The sequence below is a fragment of the Bubalus bubalis genome, chromosome 18 (genome assembly GCF_019923935.1).
Source record: "Bubalus bubalis isolate 160015118507 breed Murrah chromosome 18, NDDB_SH_1, whole genome shotgun sequence".
NCBI lineage: Eukaryota > Metazoa > Chordata > Mammalia > Artiodactyla > Bovidae > Bubalus > Bubalus bubalis.
The window spans coordinates 17,954,968-17,977,929 of record NC_059174.1 but is presented as its reverse complement, the minus strand read 5'-3'; the positions used below and the strand labels follow the sequence as shown (position 1 = coordinate 17,977,929).

Below are 22,962 nucleotides of genomic sequence, written 5' to 3'. Positions count from 1 at the left end.
CATCGCTCGGTGCTGTTGGCCCTCTCTCCGTCTGATCCGAGCCGGAGCAGTGCGGGGCGCCCCACGGGATCAGAGCGCTCCCCCGCCGGGACTCCGCTCCTCACATCCTCCTGCTGGGACCCGGCTACATTTCCAGCCAAGCCTGGCTTTATTATGTGTCTCTGCAGTGCAGCCCCAGCAGCCGGATCGGGAGGAGGAGAGCCAGCGACCACAAAGAAGACAGGAGCGCAAGGGAGGCTGGCGGGCGGGCCGGCGCCGGCTGGAGCGCGGAGGAGCCGGGGCGCAGCCGCCGCCGCCGCTGCCCGGGAGGACGGGAGCCCGGCCGCCGCCTGCTCGTCCTCCTCCTCCGCCGCCGCGGCCGCCGCCTCCCGCCTCTCCGAGCCCCTGGTCCATGGAGGCAGCTAGCGGGGCCGGCGAATTGGCACCGGCCTGGGGATCGGCTGCGCGCCTCGCGCTGAGCACCGCAGCCCGAGGGCAGGCAGCGGCGGCCCGGCGCACGGGCTGAGCGATGCCCGGGGCACGGGCGCGCCTGCTTGCCGCCGCCTGAGCGCCCCCGCGCGCCCCTTCCTCCTCCGGGGGGCCGGCGCCGGACCGAGCCGAGAGCCAGAGAAGGGGGCGTGAGCCAGGGGCCCCGAGCTGCGGCTTCCGAGCGGCTGCGGCCGTTTAGAGCCCCCCAAGTAGGCTGAGTTGAGGGATCCCCGTCCCCATCCATCATAATCTCCAAACCCGGCGTTTGGGCATTTTAAAACCATTAATATTTATTATTATTTTTTTGGGCGGCAGGGGATAATTTGAAGGCTTTTTTTTTTTCTTTCCGGGGGGTACTGAGCTTCCGCGCTCCAGACCGCCTCTCGGTCTCCTCCCCTCCTGAGACCCCCTCGATTCCAGCCCCGTCCCCCCTCCTCAGATGGGTTCATTGTGAGCTCCGCACCGGGCTGCGTAGCCGGACGCCTGCAAACTTTGCACAAAAATCCGGCAAGGGGCGGAGGAGGAGAAGGAGGAGGAGGGTGAGGGTGGCGGTGGGGTGGGGGAGGGAGGGAGGGGGCCGCAGGGGCCGGGGGCCGGCGGGGGGTGGGGAGGAGGAGGGGGGCGGCTTTTTTTTTTTTTTTTTTTTTTTTTGCATAACTCGGCTCGGCCGAGTGGCCTCCGGACTCCCCGCGCCGCTGGGACCGCCGCTGGGACCGAGAGCCCCCGGCTGCCGCATTGCAACAGGCAGGGCCCCGGCGCGCCCCCCGGGCCTCCCCCCGCCCCGGAGCGGCCTCGGCCGGTCCGGGCCGCCCCCCCCAGGGAGGCCGCCCCGGACCTGCGATCCGCTCCCCACAGCTGCCGACCCGGCTGCAAAAAAAAAAGTTTCCGAGAGGCAGGAGGAGGAGAAGGGGGAGAAGGGCAGCCCGGAGCGGCAGGGGGCGGCGGGGGGAGCCGGCCGCGGAGGGCGACGGAGCGCCGGGAGCCCCGGACATGTCCAGGCGGAAGCAGGCGAAGCCGCGCTCGGTGAAAGGTGAGCGAGCGAGGCCCGGCGGAGGCGCGAGCGAGCGAGGAGGGAGGGAGTGAGGGAGGAGGGACCGGCGAGCGGGCGGGCGGCCGGGGACCCAAGCGAGCGAGCGGAGAGGAGGAGGAGGCGGCAGAGGAGGCGGAGGCGGAGGAGGAGGAAGAGGAGGGGGAGGAGGAAGCCGCGAGCGGGAGGCGGAGGCGGCGGAGGGGGCACATCGCGGACACCCTAGCCGCCCGGACCCTCCCCGGGCCCGGCGCCGCCGCCCGCGGGGGACCCGGGCCTGGGGGCTCAGCCGAGGGGCCCTCGCTGCTCCCTCCGTGCGGGCCCCGGGCCCGCGTGGCCAATCAAGGGGTGCGGGCCCGACTTGGCGGGGATTGCGAATCTCGGCGGCGGCGGCGGCGGCGGCGGCGGCGGCGGGCGGGCGGCGGGAGGAAGGAAGAGGCGGTGAGGACCGGCGCCCAGGAGGCCGGTAGCTCCGAGGCCGCTCTCGCTGGGCCCGGGGCCTTGCCGCCTTTCCTCTGTCCACGCCTTGTCGCCCCGGGACGCCGTGATCGTCGGGCGTTGCTTGCGCGCACCCCGGGTCCCCGCCCTGGCCGCCGGGGGCCCCCTCCCTGCCCGCTGCCCAGGCCACCCTCCCGGCCCGGGCCCCCACACTTCCTGCCTCCTCCACCGAGGCCAACCGGGCCGGGAGCCTCCGCCAGGAGTTCATTGTCTGCGCAGCGCCGGCGGGACGCGGGTCCCCAGGGGAGCGCAGCGGCTGCCGCGCGCGCCCCTCCGCCGAAGCTCCCGGGACGCGACCCTGGGCACCTACATTCTCGACACCTAGGCCGGCTTCTCGAATCGGATCCCCAGAATGCACACTTTTGAGGACACACACACACGCACGCGCGCGCGCGCGTACACACACACACGCGCACACACACACACACACACACACACACCTCTTCGTGTCCTTGCCTCGCTTTCTATTTCTACCGAGCGCCTGCGGCCCAAGTGGGCCCCCTGGAGAGCAGAGGCCCCCGGGGAGATGCCGCGTGAGGGCAACTGAGCTCCTCCCCTGCCCTTCTTTCCCCACCCGCTGGCCTCTCCAGGCCTCGCCTGCTGCTTTGTCCCGATTCCAGTGCCCCAGGGTGGGTGTCCGGCCTCCCGCCCGCGCTGGGAGCTGATAGAGGAAGGACAGGATGAGAGCCGCTACATCTCTGGAGCCAAAAGTCCCGAGGCTCTTGTCCTCTCCCAACTCCCTTGATGACCTCTGGCCCGAGCCCAGTTCTGCTCTGAAAAGTTCATTTCCTGGAGGCCTGCGCGGGAAGGCGCAGGGGCCTCTGCTCCCTTCCTGCCAGCCTTGCTCCAGGCTGGAATGGCTGGGACTGAATCTGGCAAGGAGGGTCGTAGGACACCCGCCATTGCTCTCCTTCCACAGTCCCAGGAGATCGCGGGCACTCAACAGAGATTCTCCTTGTCATGTGAGACGCGGGCCAGCTCAGTCCGAACTCAGCAATCTGGCTGCTCTCTTTTCCTCTCTTTCCTTGAGAGAAGTTGGTCTTGTTCCCCTCACCCTGGCAGGCATCCTACTCCTGGATAGCCAGACCTGTTCCACAGAACTGGAGGGTCTACAGGGTGTTCTGGTTGAAACCAGAAGAGAGAGACCTCAAGAGCGGGATAGGAAGACGGTAGATGTTTGTCCTTGTGCTGAATAGAAGGGTTCTCGGCCTGAAATAATATTTGATTTCTTTTCTCTTTCCCTGGCTCACTGCTCACTCCTTCAAGAGCCACTTAAGGTGGCCCAGAAGAAAATGTACAATTGGAGTCTTGTTGGAAAAGGGATTTCTATCTAACCTGGGCAGTTGATTTTGAATTAAATCTGTGTATTGAAGCAGATTTTTCACAGAGGAAGATGCAGAACTTTTCCACCTCTAACCCAAACCCAAGCCTCCATACCTCCTTATTTCAGAAGGCAAAGGTAGAGCAATTTGCTGGGAGCAGATGGGTGGGTGTTTCAGAGTTGCTGGAACCTAATTCTAAAACCACTCTGTGTATCTCTGAGAAAGACTCAAGAATCAGACTGCAAACGTTCATGAAATGAGCTTGGATGTGATTTGTAATGAATGTTTCTCTCGATGTATATATATATATATGAACGTATATAGCAGAGAATTCAAGCTGATTGTTGTTTTGTTGTTTAGTCACTAAGTCATGTCCTACTCTTTTGCCACCCCATGGACTGTAGCCCGCCAGGCTCCTCTGTCTATGGGTTTTTCCAGGCAAGAATACTGGAGCAGGTTGTCATTTCCTTCTCCAGGGGATCTTCCCGACCCAGGGATTGAACCTGCGTCTCCTGCTTGGCCGGCAGATTCTTGACCTAGTTGGTGGTGGGGAAGACAGCAAAGTGGGAACAAGGCCAGGGTAGGCATTTTGAGAAGCATTGTAAATATCAACCACACAGCACTGGAGTCTGAGATCCTGTTTCTTCCCTCAGTTCTTTGCATTTTCCAAAAGCAGCTCCAACTCGTGCCTCTCACCATTTCGCCATTTATTGAGTTTATTGGGGTGAACAGGGTGGAGATGCAGCCACGTATTCAGGGAGGAATTAAGAGAGAAGATAATTTGAATAGATAAGAGTTACAGCACATGAAGGATTTATTGCTTTTCAAGAACTGCCTCCCCTCTCCCCCCCAAAGCAATATTCAAAAGTGTATGCTTGAGTGTGGACAGCTCCATACCGAGTGTTTAAAATGACAAGGTCTTCACCCTTAAAGATGCTTCTTAAGGAACAGTGGTGCCTTTTAAATTGTATTTGATTTTATTTTGCCTCCATTGCTGTGTGTCAGGGTTAAAGTAGAGGCATTGTGGACTACCCTAGCCCGCGCATTCTGCTGTGAAAGTCGCTTGACGGTATAGTTTGTAATTGATCTCGGAAATGTGAAAGCCCATAGCAGGAAGGAAAGACAGAAATATAACAGTTTCTAATGGATGCTCAGAAAGTATGATTTGAAAGCACGGCATTGCTGCTTTGAAAATCAAACAGGCCTTGGTGGGGGGGTTTCACTTCCCACTCACAGACACAGCCCCCCTTCTGGAGTGGGGTCACTTATCCCCCTCGGGATGTTTGTCCTTCTTTGGAAAACCCAGGGAGCACACCCAAAAAATAGGGAAGGGGGCCGGGCAGTAGGGCAGTGGGGGGAATAGCCTCATTGGTTTTCAAAAACCTTGTGATTTAAAAAAAACCCATACATACCATAAAACCTATGAATGTTACAAAAGTCACATTTTCTGACCGATTTTCCCCTCCGACACCATTCTCTCCTTTTCTGTTTCCTGGTGGTGTGGTGTGGCTGTTGTGAGATGATTTGTTCTCTTTGATAATTTTGGCCTCATTCTCCAGGGCTGTTCCCATCGCATCTCACTGATGTTATTTCGGCTGATGATATCAGGTGGTTTGTTAACCTGTCTCCCTGTACCCATACTGCCTCTTCAGATCCACAGAACAGCCTCTCCATTTATATGGAAAATTAACACATCTTTTTTTTTCCCAGGCTCTGGCTTAAAACTTTTGAATAATTGGTAATGCTGTTGATTTTTCTCCATTGAGCAACTGCCTCTTAATTACAGTTCTTAATATTAATTAGCACTCAGGCTGTGTCCACACACCCCCAACCCTGACATCCTAAAACGACCCCCAGTGACTTCTCTGTTCTCGCCTCCCCTGGTCTATCTTCCGCTCCTGCCAGCCTGTAGCTTCTCCAAAGTCCATCTTATAAATTTGGTGGTCTAAGGACTTGGGAACAGTGTAGTTCGACACTGCTTGTGTTTCCATGGAAATAATTGAGTTGTAATAAATAGAGGCATTCTGAGGTTACAGGTTTCTTGATTCAGCCAAGACCACATACAAGTGTAAATTGTCGAGATTTGTTTGGCTAAATGTACATGATCTTGTAGGAAGGGCAAAACAAATGCTTTATAGGTTCTTTAGCTTTCTATGTGGATTGGGGCAGCTAACTTTTAATCCTAATATTTAATTCCCCCCTCCTCAGTGAGATCACTAACTTCCAGCTTTGGAGGGACCTGTCTTAGTCTAGAAAACATCCTTTATATGGTGTAATTGCCATTTAGATTCTTCCACTTCTTTCATGCAAAAACTTAATAAGCAATACAGTTTAACTCTGTGTCTTGGACAGGAGGGTCCTGCTAAATGTTTAACCATAAGGTGCCGAGTGTGCATTGCATGAAAGGTGCAAGATGCCGGTGACTTTACAGTTGTGAAGAAACTGGGTAAAACCAGCCTGGCACTGTGGTGGCCTGCTACAGCATGGTAACAGAGGAGGAGGAGGCAAAACCACGGGAGGAGGAAACTCGAGTGCAGCGTCTGACATAGCATTCCTGGCTGGAGACTAAAGCTGCAGGTCTGGTTCAGTCTAATAGAAAGTTGCAATAATTGCTATATCGGTAGCCAACTCTTAAGCTGGTGGCTGTGGAATTCTTCCCCTGATGTAGGATTTAATAGTCTGGCAATTAGATGCATTGATTTCTCTTAACTGTTCATTTGGATGTGTAAACCAAAGAAACCCGCCACTGCTGCAGACAGCTGCCTGGCTCTTGGAAAAAAGGCTGATTTAGGTCATGGTGGTAGGAGGACGGATTCTTCAAGGCGGTGTTGGGGCCAGTTCCCTCTTCGTTTGACATTTCAGCCCATTTTGCAGTAAAATGAAGAGCACCTGTTGTTCAGACAGTGTTTAAAAACCAACAGCGGTGTCCCGTTCTGTCTGAAAAGTAAACACGCCCTCTTTTGCTGCAGACACGTATAGAGTAACATTTCTGTCTCTGAGTGATTGGACTCACTTGCGTATTTTTGGCAGATGGTCGGTTGGGTACCAGAGGGAAAAGTCAACAGAACACTTTGGCTCCAAGTTCCAGAGGGACCTCTTGCTGGAAACGGAGTGAGTTCTCTCTCCCCTTCCTAGGGGCCTGGTGTCCCCTAGACTGCAGTGGCTCTGTCAAGCCCTGAAGAGATATGGGACATGGTATCTTGGACCCCTTGGCATGGTGGCTGTGACTTCAGTGGCTTGGAGAGGGGGTAGATAACGAACCCTTGCAAACGCTAACACCTCTTAACTCCCTGCTCCTGGACCTGCAGGTCTCTGTAGGTGTCACTAACTTCTTTTTGCAGGCATCTAAACTGTCTTGAGGAGGGCTCTCTGTCCTCATGGCCCTATTTTTTTTTTTTTTTTTCTTTGTTTAAACTGAGGTGGATGGGTGGGTTTAGTTAACTCTTTGTCCGAAGTTAAGATGGACTTACCTTTCCTGGACCTTTGGTATTTGTGAAGAATATTATCTTCACATCTTGAAAATGTTTGCAATAGATATCGGGGTTCCTTTCTTATCTCTGGGTCCAGGTAATTACAACAGAATACCTTGAAAACTGTTAGTGGGCTCCCTGTTACCGTGAGTAGCTGGGGAAAGCCTTGATACACCTTGATTGGTGAATCTGACAATTTCTGCAAATTCCTGTCAGTTCGAAAGGGCATTTTGTGTATAAGCATGTTAGTCGGTAATCAGAGTAGTTTTACACCCAAAATGGACTAATTAAGTCTGGATTGGTTATATTCTGCTTGAAGTTTTGGTATTGTCAGCTCCCCCTGACTGTGGGAGAGGTAGGGGGGGGCAGTGAGGGAAATGCTGATGGAAACTTTTGATTCATCGCTTACCTGCGGGGATCGGTGGCAGCCGATTGTACGCTCAGTAAATAAAAATACTTTATCTCTTTCAAGGAGCGCCAATTAGCTGATTGCTCCGTGTGGCTGTCTTTAAGGAGAATGCTGTCTTACCTATCTTCTTGCACAAAGGCTTGATTTTTAATGTCTTGTGAAAAGGATTCTCTTTGTCTTGATTGATGTCGGGAATAAAAGCATGATGGTAATATCCCTTTGAAAGCTATTGTATTGTCAGCCCTGGCTGACAGCGGGAGGGCCTCCCAGCGTTATAGATTAGTGCTGTGAAAACACTGACATTTTCTTTGTTACGTTGCTGTTGTTCTACTTGCAAAGTCAATTACACAATGTCGGAGCTCAGTTACAGAGTTGACTTTGGAAGTAGCAATGTCTTTTCATTCTCTTCTTAAAGATATAATTTTCCTGTGTGGTTGTTGTCATTGTCTTGTTTTCTTTCTCTCTCTCTTTTTGACCTGCTTCCCTCTGGTGACCACCCCCTCTGCCCCTCAAGAGTCAGAACGCATTAGCTAGGCAAACACATTCTGGTTTCAGTTGTGACAAGTCAGATTCTAAGATTGCCACATCATTATCTCTGAATTCTTCCGCTCATTCACATTTCGGTGGCTTCTTATTGATATAGTGACTACAGCAGCCAAGATACATAAAAAGCCCATCAAATGAGATTACGGTATTGATAATCCCTTATCAAGTGGGTTGCTCTGGATTTAGGGTCCTTGCGCTGAGTGTGTGAGTATACTTATTCTCTAAGTTCATGTCCGACTCTGTGACCTCATGAACTGTAGCCTGCCAGGCTCCTCTGTCCTTGGGATTTCCCAGGCAAGAATACTGGAGTGGGTTACCATTTCCTTCTCCAGGGCATCTTCCTGATCCAGGGACCAAACCTGAGTCTCCTGCATGGCAGGCGGATTCTTACCATTGAGCCACGGGGGAAGCCTTTGGGGTCCTTAAGTTTAGCAAATTCTGTTTTTTTTTTCTTTTTTTCCTGACCCAGGTTGAACCAAGTTCCTGGGCTTTTGGGAGCACCCCTTCTGCCCCCCAGCAAATAGTTTTTTGCTGCAGAAGATTTATAATAAATATTCTGATCTCACAGGCCAGGGCTGGTGAGTTTTGGACGTAGAATCCTGGATGACATCTTTATCTCGTAAGAGAACCTTGTAACTCACCCTTCTTCCATTACAGATGGCAAATGCGAATTATAAGGCTCTCCAAGGTGCCTTTACTCTGGGTACCCTTGAACTCAGGAGTGATTTTCTCCCTGTGTGAAATTCTGCTGCTGAAAGGGAGGCAGGCTTGACATGTCCAAAGCTAAAAGTGTTCAGGGTGGAGGTTTTTATTTACACTCCCCCTAACGCCACTCCTGCCTTCTTCAGGAAGAGCAAACCGGCTCTCTGAACTTGGCCGCCAACGAGGCAACTACCTGAGAGTGGACAGGACTCACCACTGACTCCAGATGACAGGGGCGCATCGGGAAACTCCGGCCGAGGACTCTAATTGTGGGCCCCCAAAGTTGTTATTATGAACCGCCAGACAGGAGACTGTGTTCGCCAGCAATTTGTCAGGACTAATTTTGTTTTTCTCCAATAATTGAAAATTAATGTCTTGAAGTGAAAGCAGATGTTCATGTCATCTTCTGAATTGGGATATAAAATGGGGCTCTGTAGATGGGCTCACTAATTTAGCAGTAATTTCCCTCTCGCAGCTAATGGGGGTGTTGGGGCTGACGTCACCTGAGGCCAGAGTTGGGGGGTGAGAGCATCAGCTGTACCAGTTACGTTGTCTGAGGTGCGGGAGCCTTGGTTTTGGAGGGAGAGCATGTAAATAAACTTATTTCCTGGGGCTATGAAACTTGGGAGAATTCATTAGTTTGAATGCTCATTTGTGCAAGAGATGTTTATTGAGATAATTCAAGGCTTTATGCTGGAAAAGGTGAGGGAGGCTGGGTGTAGGAAGACAGTGGATTCCTACAGGTTAGAGGATCCTGGGTTCATTACCGTCACCTGGAGAGTGTGTGTGTGTGTGTGTGCGCGCGTGTGCACGCGCAGTCGTGTCTGACTCTTTGCAACCCCATGGTTGCCCCACAGGCAACCCCCTGTGGCCCACCAGGCTCCTCTGTCCATGGAATTTTCCAGGCAAGAACACTGGAGTGGGTTGTCATTTCCTTCTGCAGGAGATCTTCCTGACCCAGGAAGCGAAACCACATCTCTTGTGTCTCCTGAATTGGCAGGAGAATTCTTTACCAACCGTAAAGCTGGTTAAAATTGTAGATTCCCACTTTCAGAGCCTAGAGATGCTCGTCTAGCTGGTCTGGGGTAGGGACTAACCACTTTTCATTTTCTTCCCTTAAAAAAATTGAGGTAAGATGCCTGGTGACTCAGATGGGAAAGAATTTGCCTGTACTGCTGGAGACTCAGGTTTGATACCTGGGTTGGGAAGATCCCCTGGAGGAGGTCATGGCAACCCACTCCAGTATTCTTGCTTGGAGACTTCCTTGGACAGAGGAGCCTGGGGGTTGCAAAGAGTCAGACATGACTGAGTGACTAACACACACATGTGCTGCTGCTGCTGCTAAGTCACTTCAGTTGTGTCCGAGTCTGTGCGACCCCATAGACGGCAGCCCACCAGGCTCCCCCGTCCCTGAGATTCTCCAGGCAAGAACACTGGAGTGGGTTGCCATTTCCTTCTCCAATGCATGAAAGTGAAAAGTGAAAGTGAAGTCGCTCAGTCGTGTCCAACTCTTAGTGACCCCATGGACTGCAGCCTACCAGGCTCCTCCGCCCATGGGATTTTCCAGGCAAGAGTACTGGAGTGGGGTGCCATTGCCTTCTCTGACACACACACATACGTAATGTAAAATTTACCATCTTAACATTTTTAACTGTCAGACTCTGTGACTTTAAGTACATTCACATCATTGTGCAGCCATCATTAACATTCATTTTTAGCCGACAAGCAGGTGGTGGTGGTGGGTTGGGGGGATCTTAGCCCATCACCCTCCGAGGAGGCCATCAATTCAAGGTGTCCGTTTTCCAGGGAGAGAGGAGAAACAGAGGCTCCGAAGATGCAGTGACTTGGAGAACTGGTGATGTTTTCCCTTGCTCCAGTGAGAGAGGGGAAACTGGTGTGCTCAAAGCGCACATCAGGGCTCCATCAGGGCTGAGATCCGGGCAAGAGGGGGTGCTTCGGAGCTGTTGAGGGATCTGGTGACGACTCTCAGGATGAGAACATGCGTTCTCTGTCCTTGGGGGCACCATTCCTCTGGAGACTGAGCCTGGCAGGTGTGAGGTTGGCCTGTGGCCCCCACACTTGCCTGCCAGGACCCAGACAGCCCCTCTGACTTAGCAGCCTACACACTTCAGGCTGGTTTGTCTGCGATGGCGCAGGGGAGGGATAGCTGTTGTAATGGCCACTTAGTTGCCTTGGTTTGCAGTCCTCGAGCGCCTACTGCCTCTGACCCGCCGGCTTGGGTGCTACAGACTCTTATATTGTTCTCCCTGAGGTGCCAGCCACCTTTCCTCCCCCACTTTTTCCTGTAATTGAAGTCTGCCCTTTCGTTACCTGGGCATGAATTATTTTTTTGCAGCGTTGTCATTCCCTGTCCTGCTGTGAGGTTTATCTCTTCTGTTGATCCTAATTAAATAAAACATACTGTTCACCTAACTCCTGTTGCACTGAATTTTACCTGCCTGAGGCAGAGTGATGGCCATCTGGGCTGGGTTAGGAAGCAGGGCATGGCTGGATAAAGGAGCTGGCATGGTAGGGGCTGGTACATCAGGCCTGGGTGTACCCCCTTGGCCTGGGGGTGGCTGGCAGGACCCCATAGCTGCCAGCAACGTACAGCATACTTCTGGTTTCTGAACTTGAGCTATTGCTTTGTCCCTAGCCCCATGAGGCTGCAGGTCTGAACCTGGGAAGAGGAGAGACAATCACCAGCTCCAGAGAATCCCCAAGGAGAGGGTGAGGGAGGAGACCAGGCTCCCAGGGTGGGGGGAATGAAGACAGGCGGCAGGCTCCGGTCGCCTGGGGTTGAGGCTGCAGTGAGTGCTGGGTTCCCTGGGGAAGCAGGAGCAGAGCGCACCTTCTCAGTGCTCAGGCCACTCTGCAGATGCCCTGTCTCCTCAGGGAGAGAGGGACAGCCAGGGGCCTGGCACATGTGATGCAAAGATTCAGACCTTTACTATTTTTGCCTTTGAACTTCTCAGAATCTTGAAAATCCCAGGTTGAAGAGGAACCTCAGAGGCCACTTCCTTCAGCCTTCCCGTGTGTTTGTGGCATCCTGAGTTCCATCCAGCCTGGACTCACACATTTCAGTCTCTGGGAGCTCACTACCTCTATGGCACAACTTGTGCCTTTTCAGCTTGAATTTCCCATGTTTCTCTTTCTATGAAGCTGCAGTCCGCCTCCTGTAATTTAGGTGCAATGGTCCTGGGTCTGTCTCTTGGGGCCACAGGGAGTAGCTCAAAGCTCCAGTCCCCAGGGCAGCCCTGTTAAGAGTCAGCAAAGCTGGCCTTGGTCTACTGGCCCAGGGGGAGAGTATCTTTGCATGGGATGCAGTCAGCCTGGTGGGCTTCCGGGAGACCATGCTCACTTACAGATGACTGCAGATGACCTTGTCTTGGGCTTCTGGGTCCTCGTGTTTAAATAGATTTGTTAGGTGAATGAGTAACTGTGTAAGCTATTGAAGGAATGAATGAATGAGTAGACAGGTGAATGAGTGAATTGTGAACAAATGACTAGTTAAAGACTAGATGAATTCCTAAATGAATGAGTTAGTGAGTGAGTGGGTAAACTCACAGGAACATGTCACAGTCCATCTCTATGTAAAGAAGGCTGAGCACCAAAGAATTGATGCTTTTGAATTGTGGTGCTGGAGAAGGCTGAGAGTCCCTTGAACAGCAGGGAGATCAAACCAGTCAATCCTAAAGGAAATCAACCCTGAATATTCATTGGAAGGATTGATGCTGAAGCTGAAGCTCTGATACTTTGGCCACCTCATGGGAAGAACCGTCTCACTGGAAAAGAAAGACCCTGATGGTGGGAAAGATTGAGGGCAGGAGGACAAGGGGGCCACAAGGGATAAGATGGTTGGATGCCATCATCAATCCAATGGACACGAGTTTGAGCAAGCTCGGGGAGATGGTGAAGGACAGGGAAGTCTGGCGTGCTGCAGTCCATGGGGTGGCAAAGAGTCAGACACGACTGAGGGACTGAAAAGCAATCTCTTGATGGGTGACTTCGGCTCCCGGCTGGCATCTCTGGTGGTCTCTCCTGCCTCCTTCCCCTCCTCTGGAGATGCTCCTCCTGAAGGACTGGGAGCCCTCACCCCCCCCTGGGGCTGGGATGCTCTCTGCCTATTCTCCCCCTTCACCCTTAGCCCAAGGGTGGGTGGGTATGTAGTGCTCTCCTCCTGTGAGATTGTAGCCACTGTGGCAATCATTGTGCTTGTTTGTAAACCACTGTTTTCAAAGAATAAAAGCAATATGAGATTTTCATACTAACTTTAAATACAACAGAACTTTTAACTGAATAAACTACTCCCTCTTCCCTCTTCCTGCCACAATCCTAAGGGGGCTTCAAAGTGGACATATTTGACCCAGCTCAGTGCTGGCCAGGACTCTGCGGTCCCATCTCCACTAAGTGGCCCTCGGGTTCTTCAGCATCTTTCAGGGACGGTTTGTCCCCAGGTAGCACTACGAATGAGGGATGGGTTGGGAGAAGGAAGGAGGAAAACAGGATATGTTTGCAGGGAAAACTGCCAATAAAATAAAGCAGCATGAAAAAGAAAGACCCCTGTATCACTGAAGGTCTGTGTTAAGATTGACTTATTTCTCTCGCACAGGAGGGTTGTGGTTTGGAGGAAGCATGCTCTGTGATCTTGGGCAGGACAGTGCCCTCTGTGGGCCTCAGTTTTCCCATCTGTGAAATGGAATGGAACTGGTGGGGCTAGCTATCTGTCTTACATGGTTTAAGATTTTAATCCCTGGAACATAAGAGTGGGAAAGCACAAGATGCTTTGGCTTTAAAATAATACAAACTAGAAAGATATTTTTAGGTCTTTTCATGGTATTTTTTTTTAATGCGTTTTAAAAAAGCTATATATTTAATTGTTGACTGTGCTGGGTCTTGGTTGTTGTGCGAGGGCTGTCTTTACTTGCAGTGAGCGTGGGCTGCTCTCTAGTTGCCGAGCGCGGGTTTCTCCTTGCAGTGGCATCTCTTGCTGCGGAGCACAGGCTCTGGAGCATGCGGGCTCAGTAGCTGTAGTGCATGGGCTTACTTGCTTCTACATATGGAGTCTCCCTGGATCAGGGACTGAACCAGTGTCCTCTGCATCGCAGGCAGAGTCTTAACCACGGGACCACCAGGGAAGCCCCTTTTCAAGGTACTTTTTAAAGTGACCTGTCCACAAGGTGAGAAGTCTGAAGAGGCAGATCTAGGGGATCCTCCATCAGGGCATCTGGATCTTTCCTTGCTCCCCGGGTCCTTTGGTGGATTGAAGGGAACGTTGGATAAGAGAAGACATGTCAAGGGCTTGACTGTGATGTCAATATCTTTTCACATGTCTGACAGTTCGGCCTGAGGTGTCCCTCGCTCTTTTGGCCCCAGGGCCTTTGCCAGGCATCCTTGGAGTAGGCTGTCTGGTGCTCCTCCTAAGCCAGGGAGCAACGTGGCTGGAGAATGTCCAGGCTCTACATATGCCCATCAGAGCCACCAGCACGGCTGGCCTGATGCTGGGGAGGGTGCGGAGGGGCAATCGTGGCCAGGCACTCACCTATGCCAGGCCCTGCCTTCAGCTCCTTCCACCTGTCCCCCTACTGGTTCCCTGATTTATCTCCATTTCACAGATGCACAAGCTGAGGCCCAGAAGTCCCTTGCCCAAAGTCACATGGCTGGAGGCGGGCAGAGCTGGGATTAGCCCAGGGCCTGAGTCAGTAACCATTACCTTATAACTGCCCAAGGATCCCCAAAAAGACAACAGTGAAACTCATGCTTTCTCCATGGGCTGGAGGAGTCCCTGGACCCTGGGAAGGAGAGAGGGTCACGAGTGAAGGCACAGGAGGTCTGTCCTGCTCCCCATCCATCCGTGTTCTGCTCCTTGTGGGCTGTCAATACCCACACCTTTAATAACTGATTTACACATCTTCAAAAATAAATTAACCCCCTCCTCCCCCAGAGATGAGCACTGTTATCCACAGTTCTCTTTCCTCCCAGACCTCTTCTGTGGTGAATTTACTTGAAAACATATGTATATGCACCGATGGATATACAATTTTAAACTTAGATAGTATCATATACTGGTTGGCTATGCTTTCTGTTATTTGTTGTTTTCATGAAGCAGTGAGTTTTCAGTCTTGGTTGCACATTAGAATCATCTCAGACACTTGAAGAAATAACATTACCTGGGACCCACCATAGACGAAATAAGTCAAACTTTCCGAGGATGGTCCCCCAGTTGTTTTTTTTTTTTAAGCTTCTAGGGTACTTTGGGTGTGCAGCCAGAGTTAAGAACCATTAGTCTAGGAGACATCATCATGTTAGTATCGCAGACTGTTCCACTTCAACAGCCATAATGCTGTAGGGTGGGTTCTTAGTCCTCTATTGATGGATGTTTAGTTTTTCACTGTTATAAACAAGGATGCAGGTAACATTCTTGTTTATAAATCTTTGTGTTTCTTAGGCTAGATTCCTAGAAGTGGACTTGTTAGGTCGAAGAGTAGTCACTTGTAAATTTTGAAGGATATTTCTAAATTGCTCTCCACAAAGGATGTACCTTCTGTACTAGTGTGTGAATACATGTTTCTCCTAATCCTTGCCCACATATTATAGGTCCCTTTTTTCTTCTTCTTTCGCTCTCCTTCTCCTTATTTTCCCCACTTTTCCTTTTTGCCAATCTGGCAGGCAAGAAATAGCCTGTTGTTTTAATTTGTTGATTACCAGTGAAGTTGACCATTTTTCTTATCTTTATAGGATACTTCTTATTTCTTTAGGAAGGGAAACTGACAGCACTCTGAATGTGGAGCGTGGTGGGGGAGGGGGGGAGTGAGCTTTTCTTTCTGTCTACTAGTCCTGTAGTCGTGTCTCTTCTTTCTTCCACCAAACATCCATCTACTCATCTGTCTTCCATCCATTCTCCATTCATCATCTATCCATCTTGTCATCCATCCGTCCTCCTCTCCCATTCCTTTTCTTCCTTTCCATTCCTCTGTCCCATCCACCCACCCATCTTATCATCCATCCATTTTCCCTCCATTCATCTGTCACTCATCACTTCTCCACCCGTAATCCTTCCATCCTCTTCTCTCCTCCCCTCTTCTCCTTAACTTTCCTTTCTTCCCTTTCCATCCATCCATCCATCCATCCATCCATATCCCGAGTGTCTTACCCTGGTGAGTATGTTAGCCTGGGCTCCAGGGAGGCTGTAGAGATGAACCGGGTAGAGGCCATGCTGTCAGGGAGCTCACAATCTGGACTGGACACAGAACCCTAACCAACCACAGGACCCGACAGGGCAGCCCAAGACAGAGGTGCAGGTTGAAGGCCAAGAGAGGCTGGAGGAGTTCCTTTGACAGGAGGAATGAGGCAAGACCTGGAAGAGGGGATACTGTTTGATTTGGGCCCAGAAAGATAGAATTACAACACCCAGAGCAGCTCCCGTTTCATGAGCCCCCCTTGTATGCAGGCACTGGGCTATGTACTTTTCAGGCAGTATCTCATCTCAACACTCACTTCTCACCACTCAGTTGGGGGCCTTAGGGTATTTTTTTTTTTTAATCACAAGACATAACAGATTTAGAGAAGCATCAGCTGAACTCCCTTGTCATGTGAATGGTCAGACTTTCCCAGAGAGGGTGAATCAGATATTCAGGGTCATACAATGACCTTGTGGCAGAATTGTGCCCAGGGGCAGGACAAGGATGAGCTGGGGAGATCTTGCTGCTGTCACTGACCAGGGTGTTACTGACCAGGCCAGGGTCTTTCTTGGAAACCACCTGGACCTCCAAGCTGTGGGGAGTGTGGGGGGATTCTGAGCTGGCGGACCTTGACTCCCACTTCTTATCCCACCCACTTCTTCACCATGTGAGCCTCAGCTTCATGTTTATGAAATGGGGGCTCCCCTCCCAAGAAAGGTGTGAGAAGGAGCTTTGTAAAACTGAAATGGCCATCCGGATGGTTGCGGTTGGACTCACACTCTGGAGCGGCCTAACTTAGCCATTCTCTCTCTCACCTGTATGTGTGCTCTGAATGCAGTGCCAGAGAACATGTGCGGGAAACACCATGCTTTTAATCTGTCCCCTGGAGGTGCCAACGGGTTGTGAATGAGGTTTCTGTATGCCTCATTCACCCCACCTCACCAAGGACAGCTGCCTTTCTAAAGGGGTGCACTGGCCAGACACATGGAAGGGGACTGTGTGGGCTGGCATATGCCCCAGAGTGGGTGTGCATGTGTCTGTATGTGTGCCAGTGGGTATGTGTGTGTGCGCACATATGTGAGTCTGCACATGTGTGTACATGTATGCACACATGTATGCATGCGCATGGATGTGTGTGTGTGAGCCCCAGCCTCCACAGTGAAGAGATTCTTGTTGTTGCTTGCATGGTTTAGACCATCAGCACAGGGATAGAGAAAATGCACATCGATGACAGACTTTGCTCATGAATTTAGTTTATATCCATTCACTGGAATACTTTTGGAGCACCTATTATTATATGCCAAGCACTGTGCTAGACTTGACTTTGCTGAAAAAAAGAGGCAAGTTCTTTCTCCTTGCTAAGATTCAGTTGACATCTGTAAAATCCTGGTTGTGAGTGTGAGAAATGAGTTTATATTCTTGTTTCCCAAAATATATTCCAGGATTTCGTTGATGTTCCACCAAAAGAATAAAAACTATTTTTTCTGGCCAAACACATTTGGCAACCACTGCATTAAACAGAGTTACACGTTTTAAACACTTTCAGGGCTTCTCAGAGTTTTAAAATACTAACGTGGGATTCTCTCAGACCTGTTAATAGTTGCTGACTTTCAAACTTGCTTGTTCACTTGTCCTGGGATCGCGTGACCTGGGTCCAGTTTGGGTTTCTAGGCTTCGAAGGTCTGCTCTCGTTTACTAGTTTGCTCATTCATTCGTTCATTTATTCACCTAACGCACGTTTAGTGAGCACCTACCATGCACCAGCCACTCTTTGCGGTGCTTGAAGCCACAACAGCGGACAGACGAGAGGCCACTGACAAGTCCATGAGTCAATAACAAGTTCTGGGAAACAAAGCAGGTCCTGGGATAGGCAGGGAGTGGTGAGGAAGGCTGTCCAGACAGGGCCATCTGGGAGGTGACACTTGAGCCCATGGTGATGGAGGGGGACGGCAGGCTGGAAGCCTTGCAGCTGGTGCTTTGGAAGGGCTGAGGGATGTGTAGGGGTGTGGTCCTTCCCTGGACCACTTTCCCAGAGAGGGTGAAAGCTGGCAGGGCACCCCACTGGCCTAGCCCTCTGTGGTTTCTATGGCACAGTCAGACCTCAGAGAGATGCTTCTCTGAGTGGTGAGTCAGTGTGATGGGGCTGTTTCTGAGCAAGGGTGGCTTCTGCCTCCCTCTCTCCCCTCTAGGAGCTTCTGAACCACGGAGTCCTGTCTCAGTGTAACCCTGCCCAAGTCACCACGGAGGCCTTGGAGGGTCCTCACCCCGCTGGCTGCCTGGCTGCAAGCACCACCTGGCAGAGCCTCTGCCTGTCCTGGTCACTGCCGGGTCCCCAGTGCCTGGCACTGTACCCACATTCCCATCCCCATCTGACAGATGGGAAAATGAGGCCAAGAGGCTCCCACAGCCCATTGCCTCAGAGGCCCAACCCTTTTCCAAGCCAAGGTTGTGACCCCAGGCTGGTGGGGTGGGCAGGGCAGACTCTTCTAGGAAGGGAGGTGGGATCTGGGGGCCTCGAGCACCCTCCCTCCTGGCGTTTGTCTACAGACCTGCCCGGTGTGACTTAGGTCCCGGGAGATGAGAGAAGGGGAACTGGAAATGGAGAGTAGCGAAGGAGAAAGAGGTCGGGTCTGTGGGGGAGGGCCAGGAGATCCAGGGGTGGGGGTGGGGGGGGGGGCGGAGGCAGGAGAACAGATGGGGAGGGGGCATGAGGGAGGGACCTCGGGGCCCGTCCCGCTCGGCGAGCCTCGCCAGCCGGCCAGGCGCTTGGGAACGCGGCCCCTTCCCGGGCCCTCGTCTGCCCGCCCCGCGGGGCGGCCCGGGGACCCCTTTGAGGCGGCCGTCCTGGGAACGCGTCGGGCCGCCCCCCGCCCGGGAGGGCTCCATGGCTGCGGCGCAATAACTCAGGCCCAGGTTTGGGCACAAAGCGGCCGCGGCGGGGGGCTGGCTGGGAAGGCGCGGGCTGCGGCGCTCGCTCGCGCTGCCCGGGTGGGGCCGGGGCTTGTTCCGCACCGCGGGCCGCCCCCGCCGCCCGCCCCTCAGAGTCTGGGCCTGGCCAGGCCCAGCTGGCGCCCCCAGGACTCCTGAGTCCCCGGCCCAGAGCGGGGGGCGGGCAGCAGGCGGCGGCGTCTAGCCCACAGCCGGGTGCCACCGGTGGGTGGGCTGCGGCCCCCGCTGGCCAGATGTGCGCCTTGGAGGGTTGCGGGGCGGGGGCATCGGTACCGACTGGGGCGCTGATTGGCTCGCGGCTTTGGGGCGGGGCCGGGAGAGGGCAGTCGATCGCTGTAGGGCCAGTCCTTGGATGTATATATACAATAAATAAATAAGTGTCCTCGATTGCTTTTGAGCACCTCACTTTTAACTTCAGAGCAGCCCTGTGAGGTAGGTACTGTGATTATCTCCCTTTCACAGAGGAGGAAACTGAGGCACACGGTGGCAAAACTAATTGCTCAGTGTCTCACAGCTGGGACGAACAGGACTTGCACGCAAGGCCCCAGACTCCATCGCCGGGGCGCATATGTGGGGATTACGGGCGTGGGAGTGCAATTCTGAGTTTACTTATATATGTTCAAGAAATTACAGACACAACCTCTACAAGCACATGTACTGATTCTGGGTTTCACTCACTCTTTCACTTACTGAATGGGTACTTTCTGACTTCATTCATTCCCTGGATGTGTGTTTCTGATTCTGGGCTAGATCTTATTGTTGGGTGCTCAGTGCCAAGTGAAAAGGGCTGGGTCTTTGCCTTCAGGGAGCTTGCAGTTTAGTTGGAGGCAGGGTAGTGATACTGACAATAAAGAGTGAGCAGTTACACTCACTCTGCAGGTGGGGTGGCCTGTAGGTCCTTTCTGGGGAGTCCCCTGGCAGGCCCCTGGACCCTGAGCTTGAAATCCCTGGAGGTATGCCCGACCTTTGAGCATAGAGTGGCTCTAGAGGGTCTCATGGGCACCTCCAAGTACCCAGGGAGGAGGTGGGAGGGGCGCCTCCTGATTTGCCAGATGAGGAAGGGTGATCCAGGGAAGCCTGTGACCTGGCCTTGGCTCACACTGCACATCTGTGGCAGTAGTTGTTAGGCTACTGATTTCCAAGATCCCCATGTCCCACAAACAGGGGTCCTTACCCCCAGGCCCTATCTCTAATATTAGAGCCTATGTCCTCTGCACAGACTTAGGGCTGGAAGTGGAGGTACGTACTGATGCTTCGTCGCTGGCACCCAAGTCCCTGAGCTGTCCCCATCCTTCTGGCCTCCAGCCAGGCCAGTAGAAGATAGCTGCCTTCACGCACCTACTGCATCTGCAGTTCGGTCTGAATTGGATAACTGAATGGGCTTTATTCTGAATTTTGTGCCTTCACTGCCTCAAAATATCTGTTGTTCTGGCTTGCCCTGGGAGTGCAGGCCTGCTGTATGTTCCGGGTCTGAGCTTGGTGTAAGGTTAGACCTGGCCTCAGACCTCTCTGTGCATTTCACCCTGTCTGACTTTTGTTAGGAGAGTTTCAAGTGTGCTCTGTTCTATGGACAGAGGTCTGGCAGGAGGGGATAATATTTACTGAGGCTTGGTGTTTGCTGAGCGCTTTATACATGTTTTCTCATGAATACCCTCAATAGCCCTGTGAGCCTGGTCCCATTACACTTGCCATCCTACAGGTGAGGACGCATGGTGGGTCAGCCTGAGCTTCGAGATTTTGTGTCATAGCCTGGCTGCCCGACACCAGGTGCCCGCCCTCATCATTCCCAGAGCCGCCTTCCTTCCATACTCTCCCCCAGGAGCCGGGCTGGGAGACAGACCCATAAACAGTGATGAACTCTGAGGCTGGTAACACCCAGCTGGTGGCCAAGTCCACACTCCCCCACTCTCCTCTCCCACTCCTGCCTGCCTGGGCCTTCTCCTCAAGTTCAGCCCGGGGAAAAGCAGCTTGCACAGGCTGGGGCGGGAGGATGGGGCCAGCCCCTGGGAACACTCAGGGTGGCTGGCTGGTGGACAGGGCTGTACCTGCTTCCTGGTTTCGTCGGAACTGCACAGCCAGGCTGACCCTCTGTTCTGTCGGGTGGGAGGTGCTTACTTGCCGCATTCAGGGTGGGGAGTCCTTCCTTCTGCTGTCCCCCACCCATCCCCAGGCCCCAAGAGTCCAGCTGGCCCAGCCCAGAAATCTGGGATGTGGTGGTTTGGCATGGATGGCCTTGCCGAGGGAACTCAAAGATTTAAAGGGCCCTGTCCTCTGGACCTCTCTCTGGTTCCACTCAAACTGCCCTGTAAGCCCAGGCAGGACATGGCTGGTGGGCCTGCATCTTCCTCCCCACCAACATTTTCCCCAGAGCTTGGGTTTGAACCCAGGGCAGGAGCCCCTCTAGGGGTGGGTTTCCAGGCAGCCCTTTAGCGGATACCCATCGTAGCCAAGAGGCCCAGGAGCAAGCAAACTTGCCCTCCCTTCTGAAGTCCCTCTCTCTGGGCACCGACCCTCTGCATTCCCTGCCCTCCACCTCCTCCTGCGCAGGCTTCCTGGAACCCAGGGACCCTGGAGGTTTCTGGGCCATATCGAGTTGCCTGGGTGGTTGTTTCCTTTTTTTTTTTAAGGCCACGCAGGGTGGAGGAGCCGGGAGAGAAGCCGATGATTGGGCCAGGGCCAGCCTGGGGTGGAGGCTGACTAGAGCCTGTGCCTCCCAGAGTTGGGCTGTGGCCCCCAACCCCTACCTCAGAGGGGCCCAAAGCCCGGCCTCCCCTCCAAGCTGGGACCAGCCCTGCCTGGCATTTCCTGTCTCCCTCCCTTTCATTTTGCACCAGGCTCCCGAAGAGCACCCTGGGGGGCGGGTGGTGGGGCCCACTTTCACTCTTCTCCTTGGTGACCGGGGCCTGACTTGACCTGATAACGCCACAATCCTGCTGGGCTTCTAAGGGTGGGCTCCGCTGGATTGCTTCTCCCCAGGCTGCCCCTCCTGGCTGGACTGCTGGGCCAAGCTGGGCCCACCTTCAGGTCTGAGCTAGGAGGCCAGGACTGATGGAGAGCCTTGTAAGAGGGCTCCTTACAGACCCCCAGTCTGGGGAGCTGGTTGGGGGTGGGGCTCTGGCAAAGGCCGGGGGATTACGTGGAAAATGGAGCCCTTGAGACCAAGGGGAGGGGGCAAAGGAAGGATCTTTGGGGGAGTAGGAACCTGGGCTAAGGCCCCTTGGAGTTAATTCTGAGGTGATTTCGAGAACCCCCAAACCCTTGGCAGCTCTGCCCTGCCCGCCCCCAAGGCCCACCACACACACGGTTCTGCTTTTCCAGGCATCCTCCCCTGGTCGCCTCCCTCTGGGTGCCTCCTGAGCTCCTCGGGCCCCTCCCCCAGGCCTCCTGGGCCCCCTCCTTCCTCCTTGACCCACTTTAGTCCCCTGTTGCTGGGGGAGGGGAGCACGCAGCCGGCGGCTCTGATCCTGGCTGCCTCCCCCGGCATCCCTTGGGGCGGGCTGTGGATGGAGCCAGCAGGCTGAGCCGGCCCAGCCCCAGGGACTGGCACACAGCGTGCTCCGAGTGGCAGCTCCCTGCCCCCTCCCTGGACAGATAGTTCTGGACAGCTGCCCCTGCCCCGGGCCCCTGGGAGGCCCTGCCAGGGCCAGGCTCCGGTTTCCCCCAACCCCAGGGAGCTGTTGCTCCAGAGGTCCCTCCTACCACCGCCTCCTTGCTGAGCGCACTTCCCAGAGGGGCCCTGGGGCAGCGCCAGGCCCTAGCCTCCTCATTCTTCTAAAATCTCTGCTGGAGAGACTGGAGCTGGGGGTCAAGTTCCCTGTCTGCTGTTGATCTGTGTGAGGTGGGGAAAGCCACCAACCTTCTCTGGGCCTCCTCTATGGGACAAAGGATTTGGACCAGGTAGCTAACCTTTATTGAGCATTTACTATGCTCCAAGGACCTGGCTAAGCATTTTATGTTTATGATTTCAGAAGGGCATGGCAACCCACTCCAGTATTCTTGCCTGGAAAACCCCACGGACAGAGGAGCCTGGTGGGGTTGCAAGGAGTCAGACACGACTGAAGCGAATGAATGCACACAATGTTGTTACAATGATATCATGGGGCATGTTTTCCTACACTCTGTTTTAGAGATAAGGCAGCTGTTTTACAGAAAGGGAAAGTAACTTGCTTAAAGTCACACAGGCTGTCCATGGTGGAACCACAGGGGTCAGAGCCCAGGTAAGCCTGATGAGATGAGTTTTCATTGCCCTGACATTTTAAAATCCATGCTGATACTAGGGCTGTTAACTCTTTCTGGGACTCTTGCATGGCAGTCTAAGGACTTGAGATCCTCCTCCAGGGGTCCTGCCCGAGCCCCGTCCCATCATTTCATCCTGCTCCGGTGTTGCCTG

At 53.4% G+C, this 22,962-nt stretch overlaps 1 protein-coding gene across 2 annotated transcripts in view; it reads left to right on the top strand.

Moving 5' to 3' along the window:
• The first annotated feature begins 1,110 nt into the window (after positions 1–1,110).
• The window catches only part of ZNF423 (zinc finger protein 423), a 346,122-nt gene continuing 324,270 nt past the window's right edge, over positions 1,111–22,962 (top strand). Inside the window, exon 1 of one of the 2 annotated variants that reach the window (XM_044931682.2) lies at positions 1,111–1,498. In XM_044931682.2, coding sequence (XP_044787617.2) covers positions 1,459–1,498 — 40 coding nt within the window. In that variant the 5' untranslated portion in view covers positions 1,111–1,458. The remainder of the gene's footprint in view (positions 1,499–22,962) is intronic. The other variant, XM_025268619.3, reaches the window with a different exon arrangement.